This window comes from Acomys russatus, chromosome 14, assembly GCF_903995435.1.
Source record: "Acomys russatus chromosome 14, mAcoRus1.1, whole genome shotgun sequence".
NCBI classification, from domain to species: Eukaryota; Metazoa; Chordata; class Mammalia; order Rodentia; family Muridae; genus Acomys; species Acomys russatus.
In genome coordinates this window covers 16,192,131-16,208,818 of record NC_067150.1, presented here as the reverse complement: position 1 = coordinate 16,208,818, position 16,688 = coordinate 16,192,131, and the positions used below count along the sequence as shown (strand labels likewise).

At 53.0% G+C, this 16,688-nt stretch overlaps 2 protein-coding genes across 4 annotated transcripts in view; one reads left to right on the top strand and one right to left on the bottom strand.

Moving 5' to 3' along the window:
• Dock6 (dedicator of cytokinesis 6) overlaps positions 1 to 16,688 on the top strand; it is a 56,045-nt gene that overhangs the window by 17,841 nt on the left and 21,516 nt on the right. The window contains exons 15-26 of one of the 3 annotated variants that reach the window (XM_051156045.1): positions 4,817 to 4,934; positions 5,023 to 5,093; positions 5,301 to 5,439; positions 5,528 to 5,629; positions 6,344 to 6,430; positions 6,643 to 6,874; positions 7,327 to 7,488; positions 8,153 to 8,316; positions 8,930 to 9,034; positions 12,790 to 12,882; positions 13,115 to 13,210; positions 14,105 to 14,245. In XM_051156045.1, the coding sequence (XP_051012002.1) occupies positions 4,817 to 4,934; positions 5,023 to 5,093; positions 5,301 to 5,439; positions 5,528 to 5,629; positions 6,344 to 6,430; positions 6,643 to 6,874; positions 7,327 to 7,488; positions 8,153 to 8,316; positions 8,930 to 9,034; positions 12,790 to 12,882; positions 13,115 to 13,210; positions 14,105 to 14,245 (1,510 nt within the window). The remainder of the gene's footprint in view (positions 1 to 4,816; positions 4,935 to 5,022; positions 5,094 to 5,300; positions 5,440 to 5,527; positions 5,630 to 6,343; positions 6,431 to 6,642; positions 6,875 to 7,326; positions 7,489 to 8,152; positions 8,317 to 8,929; positions 9,035 to 12,789; positions 12,883 to 13,114; positions 13,211 to 14,104; positions 14,246 to 16,688) is intronic. The other 2 variants (XM_051156046.1, XM_051156047.1) reach the window with 2 other exon arrangements.
• On the bottom strand, positions 837 to 2,989 carry Angptl8 (angiopoietin like 8). The gene is made up of 4 exons (XM_051156044.1): positions 2,658 to 2,989; positions 2,363 to 2,524; positions 1,231 to 1,340; positions 837 to 1,119 (listed from the first exon to the last, which is right to left on the bottom strand). Exons 1-4 carry the CDS (start codon positions 2,952 to 2,954, stop codon positions 1,092 to 1,094), a joined length of 597 nt encoding a protein of 198 aa, XP_051012001.1. The 5' UTR covers positions 2,955 to 2,989; the 3' UTR covers positions 837 to 1,091.

The window sequence follows — 16,688 nt, the reverse complement described above, 5'->3', positions numbered from 1 at the left end:
ACCAAGCTGGCTTCGAACTCACAACAATCCACCTGCCTCTGCTTCCCGAGTGTTAGGATTAAAGGTGTGGGCCACCATGCCTGGCGCTCTCTCTTTCTCTCTCTCTCTCTCTCTCTCTCTCTCTCTCTCTCTCTCTCTCTCTCTCTCTCTCTCTCTCTCTCTTTAACATTTAGCGTTACTGCTATTATTTGTTGAGGCAGGGTCTCACCATGTAGCTCTGGCTGGCCTGAAACTTACTATGTAAACCAGGTTGGTCTCAGACTCATTAGCTCTGCCTCCCAAGTTCTGGGATTAAATGTGTACACTACCATTCCTGGCTTTATTATTTTTAATTGTATGTGTGTGAATACATGCACCTGTGTGGGGGTACATGCATCTGTGTGTAGGAACATGCACCTGTCTGTGGGTACATGCACCTGTGTGAGGTGCTGAGGAGACCAGAGACTGTGGATCCCCAGGAGTTGGAGTTGCAGGTGGTTGTGAGCCACCTGACATTAGTGATAGGAATCGACTCTGGGTCTTCTGCAAGAGCCGTATGTGCTTTTAACCAGAGCCTTCTCTCCAGCTCCCAACCTTTTTATTCTCAGAAAGGGTCTCTCCTGGCCTGCCACTGCCGAGGCTGGCTAGGGATCCACTGTCTCTGCCTCCGTGAATTCCTGATCCTCCTGCCTCTACCTTGCCAGTGCTGAGATGGCAAGTGTGCACCACCGCACCTGGTGGTTGTGGCTCTGCAGTTGGAACCCAGGGCTTTGTATGGGGGCCAAGTGCTGTGTAGACGAAGCCCCCTGCCTAAGAGGGGCCCTATTCTTACAGACACAGCATGGACACTCCATAGATTGCTTCTATTCTGTTTTATTGTGGGGTGTGGGCATAAGGGAGCTCATGGTCTTCTCCAGCCCTCCTCCGTGGGACTCTGTCTTCTGCCTTCCATCCCGCCTTCTTGCTTCTGTCTCTGCTCTGTCAGGAAGGGCGGTGCACTGTCCAAGCCCAGCCGATGGGCAGCCAGCTCTGTCGACTCTGCCCATGGGCTTCATGGAGCGCGTTCAGTGTTCCTTGCAACATGACTGGTCCTCAGTGGCATCCAGGTAGCCTCAGGCTGGGAGAGCTGCTGTGTGGAGTCTAGGGAGGGAGAGAGCTCAGTCAAGGCCAGTGTCGGGTAGAGATGCCCTTGACTGGATGTAGGCAACACCCCTCCTGGCACCTCAGATGTAGGTCCTCCACCAGACTCACCTCTCCTGGATCTGTCGCAGCCACTGTTGCTGCTCTGCCATCTCCCGCCGTTGCCTCTGCACATGACCCGTGAGAGCCCATAAGAGGTGGCTCTGCTTGTCGGCCCGATCCTGTAAGGTAGCATATAGACCTTAGCTGAGGGCTCTGGGTCACCTCCTGTCTCCTGACCACTGCAAGTTTCTCTGTTAAAATCCATGTGACCCAAGCAAATGTCCAAGACCCTCTGGCCTCAGTTTCCCCACTTGTAAGGTGTATCTAAGATAGGACTTGCTTTGTATCGTTTGTAAATGCACATCAAACAGTATTGATTGGGTTCTCAACACATGCCACCAGATACCATAATAACAAGCAGTTATTGAGCACTGACTGTGTCCATTCCCCATGCATGCATTTATTGAGCACTGACTGTATCCATTCCTCCTGCATTTTGAGGCTCTTGCTTTGCTTTGAAATGACTGTTGCTGCTCTTATTTTATTTTAGAATTTATTTTCTCGAGTGTGTGCACAAGCCGTAGTGCAAATGTGGAAGTCAGAGGACAGCTTTTGGGAATGAGTTCTTTGCCTCCACCATGTGGGCCCTGGGGATAGAACTCAGGCTGTCAGGCTTGGCAGCAAGCGCCTTTACCTGCTGAGCCACCTTGTCGATCCCATATCGGGGATTTCATTCATCCATTCATTTTGGGATAGGTTCTTATGGAACCCACACTTAAGCCAGAGATCACCTTGGACACCTAATTCTTATGGAACCCACACTTAAGCCAGAGATCACCTTGGGATACCTAGTTCTCTGGCCTTTATTCTCAAGTGCTGGGGCTGCAGGTGTATGCCACCACACCCAGTTATCTTTCTCTTGTGACAGGGTATACCATGTAGCCCAGGCTGGCCTCTGACTGTGTAGCCAAGGCTGGCTTTAAACTTCTGCTCCTCCTGCCCCTGCCTCTGGAGTTGTGGGATCACAGGCGAGCACCGCCATGCCTAGTTCTTGTCCTTGTTTGCGAATGGGAAAACAGACCCAGAGGTTGGGGCGGCTGGAAGCCCACATACACCTGCGAGGGTCCTCTGGCTCAGGGTTCAGTGGTGGCTTCTGGCTGGGGAGCGGGCCTGTTCCCTCTCAGACCTGGGGGCCCCTTACCTTTAAGGTCTCAAATTCTTGGTGGGCTTGGCCGAGCCAGGCGCCTCTCAGTTGGACTTGTAGTCTCCGTACTGTGTCCCGCAGAGCCTGCTGGGCCTGGGCCACTTCCCTCAGCGACCTGGCTGTGGCTTCTGCACGAAGTTGTAAAGCGTCCTCTTCCACCTGCTCAGCCAATGGCATGGAATCAGCGAGGTCACAAATCAGCTCTGTTCACCCAGCACTTTGTCACCAGCACAGTGGGACACCCTATCCTAGACATATGTTCACCCAGCAACACCCCAGCTCCAGTGCCCACCTGAATCTCCGACAAGCTGGTGCGAAGCTGCTGTGTCGCATCCCGGCCCTGACTGACTTCTGTTCCCAGAAGTTCCAGTGCTCTGTCAAAGAGGTGCAGGTTGCGCCCAGCTTCTGCCAGGCGAGCCTCTGTGGCCCTATACACACTGTTGAGAGTCTGGCCTAGCTGCAGGGTCCCGTGAAAGAGCAAGGTCAGCTCTTCATATTGAGCCGGCTCTGGACCACCCAGAGAGGCCACCGGGGCAGGTTCCACCACTGTTGCTAAGGCACACAGGAGGCAGAGAGCGAACACAGCCATGGCTGATGGTCTTGGGGGTGTGGTTCCTGTGCCACTGTGGCCACCTTTTATTTCCACGGGCTGCCATTAACCCCCCCACCCTGGTCAATGGTTAGCCAGCAACTGTTGCACAAGTGCCTGGCAGGGGCACAGCCATTGCATCAGGCTGATGGCTAAGCAGGCCACGCTGATATCACGCTACTCGAACTCAGGGCCAGCTGGGTAGGGTGCTGGGCGGGGGGAGGGGAGCTCAGGCCTGAGATCTCAGCACCAGGGTCTTTATGACTACAGCACTGCCTTGAGCCTCAATTTTTTCATTGAAGCACAGACACGGCCTCCGTGAGCCATGGCTCTCCACACACCCGATGCAGTGGGGCCAGTGCTGTTGGGCCACCCAGAGGGGCCACTGGAGAAGGCTGGAGTCTTGTGGCTGCCATTTTCACGGACTCCAGGCACTGTGTGCCATCTGCTCTCCTTGTCTCCCTCCTGCAAGCTGCTAACGCTTGCGTCACTGGGTGTGGCTGATAGTGAGGGAGGTGGGGGGGGGGGGGACAACATGACAGCCTCTTCCCGAGGTCCTGGAGCCTGACTCCTGGCCCAGTCTATGGTTCGTGCTAACTTGGATTTAACTTACGAGAAGACTCAGGTCAATTACTGCTCCTCATTTTTTTCCCCCTACCTAGGAGCCCCACGTGTAGTGATGAGCATTTGTTGAGCACTCCAAAAGCACAGCCATGGCTTTGTTTGCAAATGGAAAGTTAGTAAGTCAGTCAGGTGTGGTGGGTCACGTCTATCCCAGTGCTCTGGAGGCTAAGGTAGGAGAAACCTGAGTTCAAGGCTACAGAACTAGAGCGTCACGTTTTTCAAGAAAACAAGGGCTGAGGTAAAGCTCAGAGGTGGAAGCCTTGCCGGGCATGTGCCAGGCTCAGCATTCCACCCCTAGCACCCCCAGAAAATGGCCATGGAGATAGTCACTCACGTTGAGTGTTTGAAATAGAGCTTGACACCCAGAGGGAGGGTACCGCATAGGTGTGCTGTGTGGTGACTGGCATTGAGGTTATTGGTCGTTGGTCCTGCATTACAAAGGCTGAGCGAGCAGGCCAGATGCCCTCATATAGCTAAAGCAACAGAGGCCTATGGGGCTAGGGTTTGTGCAGTTGCAGTTGGGGAAAGGAGGTGGGACCAAGACTCCCACCCCAGGTTCTGAGTCTGTCTGTCCCTGAGAGACAGACCCTGTACATAACTTCTATGGGCCAACAAGGTGGTAGTGGGGTGGGGAGGCCCATCATGCCACCTGGCTACTGGGGCCACGTTTTAAAACGGTTACTCTTGTTCTGTTAATTATATGTATTTGGAGGCACAGGTGTCCAAAGAGGCCAGGTCCCCCTGTAGCTGTCTGATGAGGGTGCTGGGAACTGAACTCGGATCCTCTCAAAGAGCAGTGAGTGCTCTTAACCACCCAGGCACATCTCCAGCACTGGGCCACCTTTGTAGACCTCAGGCCTGGGGGCTATCCCCAATGCCTGATGTGCCAAGAATAGTGGGCACATGCCTGTCACCCCAGCACTTTGGAGGTGGACACAGGAAGTCAAATCTGCCCTGGGCTATGTGAGACCTTCCCTCTCGAATGTTTTTTTGTTATTGTTTGGTTTTTATTTTTTTCTGAGACAAGGTCTCCTTATGTAGCTCTGGCTGGCCTAGGACTTGCTCTGTAGACCAGGAGAACCTTGAATTAGAGTTAATTCTAATGCCTGGCCTTGTGCCTACCCTTGTCCCTTTGTGAGACCTGGGGTCACAGCCTACCGTGCTTCACGACCCTCTCTCTCATAACTGTCCCCAGCCCTCTAAAGGCTCTCTACCTCTCCAAAAACCTCCTTTTCCAGGAACCTGCTCTTCGTGTACCCACACAGCCTCAATTTCAGCAGTCGCCAGGGCTCTGTGCGCAACCTGGCAGTGCGGATCCAGTACATGGCAGGTGAAGACCAGAGCCAGGCCTTGCCGGTCAGTGCAGTGACCCTGCCCTGGAGGGAGGGGGATGGAGTAGACACAGGTTGTCCCCAGTGGGTCCCTCACAGCCCCACTCCCACAGGTCATCTTTGGGAAATCGAGCTGCAGCGAATTCACTCGAGAAGCCTTCACACCAGTGGTCTATCATAACAAGTATGCCGGGCTGGGTGTTGGAGACATGGGCTGAACCCCCGGAGACTCTGAGGGGGCCAGGGTGGCCAAGTGGAGGGAGTATGCATGGGGCAGGAAGAGCAGAGGTTTAAGTTTCAGTCTGCAAATGAGGTAAGTCGAGGCAGGGGTAGTCATCCCATGAGAGCCCCACTCCCTAGCTGGCCCCCACCCCCGGCTCTGTTTTACCAGGTCTCCTGAATTCTACGAGGAGTTTAAGCTACGGCTTCCTGCCTGCGTGACTGAGAACCATCACCTCTTCTTTACGTTCTACCATGTCAGCTGCCAGCCCCGGCCAGGCACAGCCCTGGAGACGCCTGTGGGCTTCACTGTGAGTCCCTGTTACCCCACAGTTTCCTCCCTTGACCCCTAAGGTCCCCCAGTCACACCTGACCCTCATCCATTCTCCTTCTCCCCAGTGGATCCCTTTGCTACAACATGGCCGCCTGAGGACTGGTCTCTTCTGCCTGCCCGTGTCTGTGGACCAGCCTCCACCCAGCTATTCAGTCCTGACCCCTGATGTACGTGCCTGTGCCCCCAACACTGATGCCTTCCTTGCTCTGTCGTCCCCAGCAGCCTCCTGCTGGCCTCCCTTCAATGCCCCTGAGTGCCTTGTAGCCTTGATGGGCACCTGAGTCTGTTCTGTGTCTCCTATGCAAGTCCCAGGGCTTAGACTTGGGTCTTTAGACTTGCAGTTAACTTTTACCCACTGGAACACCTTTCCAGCTCTGGGATTTTACATTTTTTTTTTTTTAAGACAAGGCCACACATAGCCCAGGCTAGCCTAGAATTCTGTATAGTCAAGGATAACCCTGAACTCCTGATCCTTGCCTCTGTCTTCCAAGTATTGGGATGACAGGTGTATGCCACCATACTTAGCTCCCCTGTTGTCATTTTTGCCCCCTCCATCTGCCCCGTTATAGTGCTGCCACCATCCTCTTACCCTTCCACCAGCTAATGAACAAGTCCCTTTAAATGTTGTTCTTATGCTGATGCTTTTTCTGGGTGCTGTTCACTCTGTGAACGCATCTCCATTTTCCGTGGGTTTCCAGCCTACCCCAGGGTTTCTCCCTTCATCCACTGGGAATGGACTTAGAGACGGGTACCCTACTATTCCCTCAGGCTAGGCTATTCTCTGGTCATGGTGTTGCAATGGCTAGGGCCACAGCCTAGCCTGGTGGCCTGATGCGTGGGGGAGGGTCAGTCTGTGCCCACCCTGCCCCTCCCTCCCACAGGTGGCGCTGCCGGGCATGCGCTGGGTGGACGGCCACAAGGGTGTGTTCAGTGTGGAGCTCACGGCCGTGTCGTCTGTGCACCCCCAGGTACAGGGTGGAATGGGCCCCAGGCTCCCTGGCCTGTTCCCCTCCTGCTAACCCTGGGATTGAGCAAGACTTACTTGCAGCTGGCCTGGAAAGGCCTGGCCTGCAGCCACTGGACGTGACTTTAGTCTATCTGACCCAGACTGCTGACTCAGGGAGGGGACTCGATTCTGCCCCCAGCCCTCTGCTGACTCCATGCCTTCCCCATGGCTTAGGACCCCCACTTGGATAAGTTCTTCACCCTGGTACACGTTTTAGAGGAAGGAACCTTCCCATTCCGGCTCAAGGAGACAGTGGTGAGCGAGGGCACGATGGAGCAGGAACTGCGAGCCAGCCTGGCTACTCTGCGCCTTGCCAGCCCAGAGCCCCTCGTGGCCTTTTCCCACCATGTTCTCGACAAGCTTGTCCGCCTGGTTGTGCGGCCACCCATCATTTGTGGCCAGATGGGTGAGCCACTGTGGTCTCCTTCTCCTACCTCTGAGTCTCTTCCTATACCTCATCGTTTCTCCGGCCTCAGTTTCCCCATAAGAAAAGTGACCCCCGAGCACTGCACCCTGAATTTTTTCCTATATAGTTCATTTCTCCGGCCTCAGTTTCCCCATAAGAAAAGTGACCCCAGAGTACTGCACTCTGAATCTCTTCCTATGGTCCATAGTTTCTCTGGCCTCAGTTTCCCCATATGAAAAGTGACCCCTGAGCACTGCACCCTGAGTTTTTTCTTATATAGTTCATCATTTCTCTGGCCTTAGTTTCCCCATATGAAAAGTGACCCCCGAGGACTTTACAATCCCAATGGACACTTGAGCCCTTGCACCTATGTTCCCTCCTCTCCTCTGGAAAGTGAATGGGGACCTGAGAGGCCTTGGGCTGTGCAAGTTGACCTTTGTCCTATCCGACAGTGAACCTGGGGCGAGGGGCCTTTGAAGCCATGGCTCATGTCGCCAGCCTTGTGCACCGAAATCTGGAAGCCGTCCAAGATTCCCGTGGTCACTGCCCACTGCTGGCTGCCTACGTCCACTATGCCTTTCGCCTCCCTGGCGGTGACCTCAGCCTGCCGGCTGGTGAGTATTACTGAAGAACACTAGGCCACAGGAAATATTGGTGAGGAAAGCACACTGAGTGAAGAGAAGAACACTGTCAAAGAAGAGTAATAATAGTGTTCAACTTGTGAGGGCACCGAGAGCCACACATGATAGTGAACCTGGAAAATTCTACACAGTGAACAGTCACTAAGATTGGCCTTGGCAGGTTGTGTGTGTGTGTGTGTGCGCGCGCGTGTGTGAGAGAGAGAGAGAGAGAGAGAGAGAAAGAGAGAGAGAGAGAGAGAGAGAGAGAGAGAGAGAGATGTCTGAGGCGCTGGATTTGCATCCCCACCCCAGAAAGAATGAGAAGGAGAGGCAGAAAGGCAGGCGGAGGAGGGAGGGACCTGGGCTGAAGGGTCAAGCCTGCACAAGACCTTGCTTTCATCCCCAGCGCTGAGGAGAAGAGTGTTAGCTTTTCCCCATTTGTACATAATGAATAATAGCTATGAACACACACACTAGGCTCTGTTCCAGTGTCTTCTGTCTGCCTCAAGTTACTATGAAGCAGTAACCACGTTCAACTCCATTCTACAGTGAGAACGTGGAAACTGGGAGAACAGTGGTGTCACCCAGGGCTACCGTCTGGAAAGGGACTGAGGTCGCCCTGGCAGGTGTTGAGCTAATGAATTCTCTCTCCCCTCAGGGGTCCCTCCAGCAACTGTACAGGCTGCCACACTGGCCCGTGGCTCCGGCCGCCCCACAAGCCTCTACCTGGCTCGTTCTAAGAGCATCAGCAGCAGTAACCCTGACCTGGCCGTGGTCCCCGGCTCTGTGGACGATGAGGTCTCCCGCATTCTAGCCAGCAAGGTAGGGCAAGGGGGACCTGAAGCCTCCAGCCTCATAGACCTGCAGGCTCGGTGAAGGAAAACGGCAAGGCGCTGCTCAGAAGAAGGCTGTCCCAGAAGAGGCTCTCACAGCTGCAGGGCTGGTCGGGTGTTTTGCCTGGAGAATGGAGGGATGGGGCTTGGCCTGGCTCAGCAGAGTATAATGTACATGCAGCGTGTACACACCAATACAAAGGTGTATGTACATATGTCCCATGCACATATGTGCACAGATGCATGTACATGTGTAGCCTATGAGCACACATACATCGATGTATGCACACACTGCACATACACATATACCCCATGCACACACATGCATGCACTTACCCCACCCACATACATGCACAAGTACGTATGGACAGGCCCCATATGCACATGCATATATGAATATATATGTACATGTTCTCCACGTGCATATCTACATGGGTTTGAACACAATGCACTCTAGGCAGTTACATACACACAGGCACACCGCACATCTCCCAGGTATGTGCATGGCGTATATGTGGTCTGGGGCAGTGTCCACGCTTGGTCACTGTACCTCCTTCCCTGTGCTTGGCCCAGGACATCATCCCTTCTCTGTGTGTCTTCAGGGCGTCGATCGCTCGCACTCCTGGGTGAATTCTGCTTATGCTCCGGGAGGCAGCAAGGCCGTGTTGCGGCGGGTGCCCCCATACTGTGGGGCTGACCCCAGACAGGTGCTCTCCCTACCTGCCTCTGCACGTGCATCTCCACCCTTGCATGAGTTCTTCTTACCTTCTTGGCTGCAGTGAACTAACCCAGGGGGATGCCTGAGGGACAGCGAGGACCCCACATGACTGGGGCTGAGGCTGTGGAGGTCTGTGCCGTAGGCATCTGTGGCCAGCCTTGTGCTGCCACATGGGCCTCTGCTCGGGTGGGGGTGTGGCTCAGTGGCAGAGTTCTTTCATAGCAGACCTGAGGTTCCGGGTTCTATCCCCAGCACCACCAAGAAATAAAATTACAGTTAAGAAGCAAGGCTCACGCCTTTGATCCTAGCGCTTGGGAGGCAGAGGCAGGCGGGTCTCTTGAGTTTAAGGCCAGCCTGGTCTGCATGGTGAGTTGGAAGCCATCCAGGACTGCATCCTGTCTTAACAAACAAACAAAAACATTGAGAAAAAACAAAGATCTGCCGGGCGGTGGTGGCACACACCTTTATCCCAGCACTCGGGAGGCAGAGGCAGGCAAATCACTGTGAGTTCGACGCCAGCCTGGTCTACAAAGTGAGTCCAGGACAGCCAAGGCTACACAGAGAAACCCTGTCTTGAAAAACCAAAAAAGAAATATCTAAGCCAGACAGAGACAGAAGCCTCTGGGGTAGTATGTAAATGATACAAATCATATGCAAATTACTCACTTCCAGCTTCACTGCATTTCCCCTAACTCATCTTTGTTGTAGGGGACTTCTTTTTTTTTTTTTTTTTTTTTTTTTTTTAAGATTTATTTATTTATTATACAGTGTTCTTTCTGCATGTACACCTGCACACTAGAAGAGAGCATCAGATCACATTATAGATGGTTGTGAGCCACCATGTAGTTGCTGGGAATTGAACTCAGGACCTTTGGAAGAGCAGGCAGCACTCCTAACCTCTGAGCCATCTCTCCAGCCCCCTCCCTGTAGGGGACTTCTTACCATCTTCTTGGCATAGCCCACCCTTAGAAGGGTGAAGTAGCCCTGGACCCCTGTACTTCCCCATCTGTTTTCATACAGGGATGTCCCCAACTTTGCCCTTTCCCAGGGACCTGGGAGGGGCTTTGTCTGCAGTAGGCCTGAGTTCTGGTCCTCCTTGGCTCAGGCCTTGTCCTGTGCCCCAGGGTTGGCTGCCTCTCTGAACCTCTCAGTTTTTAAGATGAAGACTGATAGCACACCAGAATTTTAGCTGCCTGCCTGTAATCCCGATGCTTGGGAAGCGGAGGCAAGAGCTCAAGGTCATCTTGGGCTACACTGAAGTTTCCAGGCAGTCTGGGCTACATCAGACCTGTCTCAGCAAAACAAAACAAGACAGACTCAGTAAAGTGCTCAATGGCGTGGTCCCAAGCATGTGCATTGGTTAGGTTCTCAGTGGGGTTTCCTGAGCCGCAGCACACATCCCAGAAATAGACATGTGAGCAGGCTCAACAGGCTGGAGCTGGGGCTCAGCAAGCAGAGCGCTGGCTTAGCACGCACACAGCCCTGGGATCGTCCCTAGCACCACATAAAGCAAGCATGGTGGCACGTGCCTGTAAAGCTAGCCTTAGGAGACGGAGGCAGGAGGATCAGGAGTTCGAAGTCATCTTTGGCTACATAGGGAGTTTGAGGCCAGCCTAGAGAACAGGAGACCCTGTCCTAAAAGGAAAATGCTAAAAATGGGCTTCAAGGATAAAACATGTGCTTAGCCTGTGTGGCTGGTCCATACTGGGCTGGGGATGGGAGCCAGGGCCTTGAGCAAGCTAGGCACACACTCTTTCAGCTCAGACCCAGGCCCAGCCCACCCCCAGACTTTAAATATACATACTAGATTTATTTTATGTGTATGGGTGTCTAACATGCATGTATGTCTATGCTGCACTTGCCTGGCACCCTCGAAAGTCAGAAGAAGGCATCAGATCCCCTGGAATTGGAGTTATAGACAGTTGTAAGTCATCACATGGGTGCTGGGAGTTGAACCCAGGTCCTCTGCAAGAGGAGCCGGCGCTCTTTAACTACTGAGCCATGTCTCCAGACCCAGTCCCTGTAATTTTTCATCAGGTTGCCCTCAGTTTTCTGAAGGGTCAGTAAGGGCTTGGAGAGCCAAGAGGAGGTGATGAGGAGGTAGCAGGGTTCTGTCCCAGGGAGGAAGGAGTCTTCCTAGTATGTAGCCAGGCTTAGGCGTACTGAATAACCTGCGGATGCTGGGCCACGGGAGCTACAGCACAGTCAGCACCAGGGGCTGCTGTCAACTCCATCACCAGGAAGACAGGCACCCTGTGAAGCCCTGAGCAAGGCTGGCTCAGGAGGCCAGGGTTATAGTCCAGGGCACTTGGCACATACCATCTTCATTGTCTTAGCTTCCTTCCTTGTCTTTCTCCTATTTCACAAATCACCTGGTGGTCCAGCCCTTCAGTTTAACTCTTGGCCTCATCTGCCCTCCATCCTCCATGCCTTCCTCTGTCTGCAGTGACCCCTGACTTTGGGGCCTTAGCCAACCTTTGTGTCTGCTGTGCCATCTGCACTCACCCCACGCCACCACCTCATCTTCACCATTACTCTTGACTCCATCCTCCCCACCTGCACCCCATTTGCTTTCCCCCCACACCCCAGGTGCTGGGGATGGAGCCCAGGCCTTGCACATGCAAAGACAAGTGCTCTACCACTGGGCCGCCCCAGCCCTTGTTTCATTGTTCGTTTTGTGGTTTGTGGAGTGTTGTTTTGTTTGGTTGTTGTGTTTTGAGACAAAGTCTAGCTGTGTAGCCCATGATGGCCTAGAAGCCACGCTCTTCCTGCGTTGTTCTCCTGAGCGCTGAGATGACAGGCGAACCCCACCATGTCCAGCTCCCTCTTTTCTCAACACATCTGATTTCAACTGCTTCTTCACTGGCCCTCATGTACACTGGCCCGGGTCCTCCCACAGCACCGTGCCACGCCCAGTGTTCTCTGTCCATCCACGAACCCATTCACACAGACCCGTGTCTCTTACCCATCCGCCCTCACTGCCTGCATGGACCCCACCGGTTGTCTCAGGCCATTTTCTATTGCTAGAACAAAGTACTCAAGGCCAGGGTGTAAAAAGAATAACTATTTAAGTCATGGCTCTGGAGGCTGAGGGAAGCCCCAGAGCCCCCAGCCTTTCTTGCCGTATCATACGTAGAGGAGTGGCCCACGGTGACAGAGGCAGCGAGCTAACGCCGGCCCCCCTCTTCTCCCCCTTTTCTTCATCCTCCCTCTTTCTCTCCCTCTGCCCTTTCTTTTTCCTCCCAGTTCCTCTCCTTCCTTCCCTCTCTTTCTTCTTTTCCTTTTCCTTTCCTTTTATTATGAGATAAGGTCTCCCTTGACTTGGAACTCTCAATCCTCCTGCCTCAGCATCCTCAAGGTTACCGATGTCCCACCTCACTCGCCCTCCTCTTCCTCTAAAGCCATTCATAGTACCACAGGGTCCCACACTCATGGCCTCACCTAGTGCTAGACACCTACAAAGGTCCCACCACGAAATGCTGTCAACATGGCCGGCCTAGGCTACTTGAGACCCTGTCTCAAAAGAAACCAAATAGGAAGTCTCTAACGTGTGAGTAACGCTTCTAAAGATGTGTTCAAACCATAACATGAACTCCTCCTGTGTCTGTGGTGACCAGACTCATCTCTCTGTTTGCCCATGCCCACATGGCCCGATCCTCCCTCCATCCATGCTGCCTCATCTGTTTCCCATCCACACCACTAACTCATCTGCCATTCCATGCTTTCCATCCCATCCCATCTTAGGCCATCGACCGCAACTCTAGCCGTGCCTCCTCTTACCTTGAGGCCTCCTCCTCCGGCCCACCAGCCCCTCAGACAAGACACACTGTACAGAAGGTAGAGGGGACAGTAGGGTGGCTGATCTGATGCCTGCTCCATGGCCAAGGGGTCCAGGGCTTCTCCTCACAGCCAGAGCCCAGCAGGGGCTGGAGCCTGCTCTCTTCTCATTCTGCATGGCCTCCTGCTGCTCTGACCGCCCCCTCCCCCAAGGCTTTGGGCAGCATCCCTAAGGGGGGAGGGAATGGGAGGGGCAGCTCCGGGCTCTTGGTGACCTTGTCTGTGCTCACAGCTGCTGCACGAGGAGCTGGCCCTGCAGTGGGTGGTGAGCGGCAGTGCGGTTCGTGAGGTGGTCCTACAGCATGCCTGGTTCTTCTTCCAGCTCATGGTGAGGACCTCCTTAACCAGGGAGACCCTTGAGAAAAAGTACTTTGAAACTGCTCTTGAAACCCTAAGAAATGGCCTTGAGACTCCTGCTTACGGAGAGGTGGGGGGGCACCTTGACAGTGAACCCCTTCTCTGGAGAGGACTTCTCAACCCAGAGACGGGGCCTCCCTCCTCCAACAGACATCTCGCACTGAGAGGCCAGGCTTGCAGACCCCCAGATTCCTTCGAGTGTGCCTTCATGTCCCCTTCCCCAGTGCCTGTTGGCCCTGTCCCCACCATCTCCCAATAGTCCTCCAAGACAGAGAGCCCTCAGTTCCTCAAACTCATCGCCAGGGCTGAGGAGGTCACATCAGTAAAGTGGTTGCCACACACATGAAGACTGGAGACACAGAGAGGGCCTGACCTGAGGCATGGCCGCAGTCCCAGCTGTAGTCCCGGTACCTGGGAGGAGGAGACCGGAGGGTGCCTGGTACTTGCGGACCAGCCAGCCTCAGTGAGACCTTCTCAAACCCCCACGCATGTACACTCAACACACCCACAGAACTCTGGTTCTAAGGCTCCACTCTGGTCCCACCTACTGTCCAAAGCCCTCCCACTGCTGCTAGCTACTCAGACTCCACCCACATAGCTTTCTCAAGTCCCGCCCACAGCCTTCAGGCTGCATCTGTGGATTCAGGACCCCTTAAACCCACCATTCTTATGCTAAAGTTCTGCCCCTTCTGTCAAATCCAGACGGCCCTTCAGCTACAACTACTTAGCTCAGAGCACCTATGTCTCCCTTCCTTTCCTGTAGAGCCCCACCTGTGGGCCATGCACCCCAATTTTCCTCCAGCCCTATCTTAAGCTCCTCCCACAGCCCTCATGTGACAGCCCTGTCTACTTGCCACACTCCCAGATAAAAAGCATGGAGCTACACCTGCTCCTAGGCCAGCGGCTGGACACTCCCCGCAAGCTGCGCTTCCCTGGGCGCTTCCTGGATGACATCACAGCCCTGGTGGCCTCTGTGGGCCTGGAAGTCATCACCCGAGTCCATAAGGTGAGGAGGGACTCAAGGACTCTTGGAGGAAAGTGACCAGGGGGACAGATGTAGTGCCTGCGGGTCTGTTTATCCATGGCCTCTTTCTTGAGCATCTATGGTATACACAGCCCTGGCAGGAGGTAGAAGCACAGCAGTAAACAAACAGATCAAGTCCTTGCCTGCGAAAAGCAGTTTTAGAGGGAAAAGGGTGAGATGGGTGAGGCCTGGAAGTTGCAGGCAGGAGAGATAGCAAGGGTCCAGAGGTAGGCTTGTACCCGGAAATGCGGAAGTGAGCATAACCACAGTGGGGTAATCGGGAGAAATAAGAGTTGATGAGGACGTGGAGGGTGCAGGACACATCCTGTGGTCCTCAGCACAGTACCAGTATGCAGCAGGAACATATTACATAGATGTTGCAGGCTGGAGAGATGGCTCAGAGGTTAAGAGCACTGGCTGCTCTTCCAGAGGACCTGAGTTCAATCCCCAGCAACCACATGGTGGCTCACAATCATCTATAGTGTGATCTGATGCCCTTTTCTGGCCTGCAGGTGTACATGCAGGCAGAACACTGTATACATAAAAATAAATAAGTAAATATTTAAAAAAAAATAGATAGATGTTGCTGTGCTGAGACCTTGATCATCACTGAGGCCCAGGAACACCAACTCCAGCCCGCACAGGGATTAGGCAAACAATAGTCATAATCACAGTGTTCTTTTTTTGTTTTTATTTTTCAAGACAGGGTTTCTCTGTGTAGCCTTGGCTGTCCTGGACTCACTTTGTAGACCAGGCTGGCCTCGAACTCACAGTGATTTGCCTGCCTCTGCCTCCCGAGTGCTGGGATTAAAGGCGTGTGCCACCACATCCGGCTGATCAGTGTTCTTTTTTAAAAAGATTTTATTTATTATAATGTATACAGTGCTCTGCCTGCATGTACACACACCTGTGCCCCAGAAGAGGGCATCAGATCATGTTATAGATGGTTGTGAGCCACCATGTGGTTGCTGGGAATTGAACTCAGGTCCTTTGAAAGAGCAGACAGTGCTCTTAGCTGCTGAGCCATCTCTCCAACCCCTTCTGTTTTTTGTTTTTTGTTTTTTGTTTTTTTTTTTGCTTGTTTGTTTGTTTTGTTTTTTAATTTTATCTGCGTTGGTGTTTTGCCTACATGTATGTCTGTTGGAGTTACAGACAGTTGTGAGCTGCCATGTGGTTGCTGGGAATTGAACCTGAGTCCTCTGGAACAGCAGTCAGTGCTCTCAACTGCTGAGCTATCTCTCCAACCCCCAATTTTCCTGGTTTTTAAAGAGAAATATCGGCTGGGCATGGTAGTGCATGCTTTTAATCCCAGCACTTGGGAGGCAGAGGCAGGCAAATCTTTGTTAGTTCGAGGCCAGCCTGGTTTACAAAGAGAGTCTAGGACAGCCAAGGCTACACAGAGAGACCCTATGTCAAAAAATCAGAGAGAGAAAGGGGGGGTGTCATTGTGGTTTCGATAGACACATTTTATGTTTGGGAACCCTGCCTGTGTTGTGCAATCTCAGCGACCTCCAGGCTGGTCCTAATGTCCCAATCTCGGTGTCCGTCTAGTAGTCGCAAGCGCTGACAGCAAGTAGCTGTCATTGGTGATAGGCACCGCACGCTCATTCATTCCTTTGGCATGCAATGATCACCAATAGGCAAGGCAGCTCCAGCCAGGTGTGGTGGTGCACAGCTGTGCCCCCTGCACTCAGGAGATTGAGATAAGGAAATCTCAAGTTTGAGGCTAGCCTGGGCTACGTAACATTAGCTTATCACTTGTTTCACCTAAGATGTTGTACAGCAGCCAGGGCCATATGCTTCCTTCACAGCTTTGGCACACTGTAGGCGATCAATAGATGCTCGTTAAATGATTGCTGATTGTGTACCATTCCACTGCATTACTTTGCTGGAATAAAATGATAAGCATTTAACCAGAACTAAAGTGTTTCTTGCACATAAGTAAGCTGTGGGTCTTCCAGAGATTGGCCCAGGCCCTTCCTATTCACCAGCGGTTTCAGCATTGAAAAAGGGTTTTGTTGTTGTTGTTGTTGTTGTTGTTGTTGTTTTATCTCCTCTCTAATCTCATTGGTCAGAATACAGTCAACTAGCTATCAGCAGCAAGGGAGCCTGGGAAATGTATTCTGTTGAGCTCTGAAGTCTGGATGTAGAAAGTGAGTTACCCAACTGTGGCTGGGAGAAGAAAGAAAAATGTATGGTGGCGCTGAGTGTGACACACTGGCGCACGCCTTTGATCCTAGCTCTGAGAAGGCAGAGACAGGTAGATCTCTGAGTTTGAGACCAGCCTCGTTTACACAGTGAGTCCTAGGCCAGCTGAGGCTGCACAGTGAGACCCTGACACAAATAATAAGAATAAAGCAAAATGAATGTATTGTGGGTGGACTGTGGAGGGAGAGAATTAAGCCAGGAAGGGAGACCTGGCTCA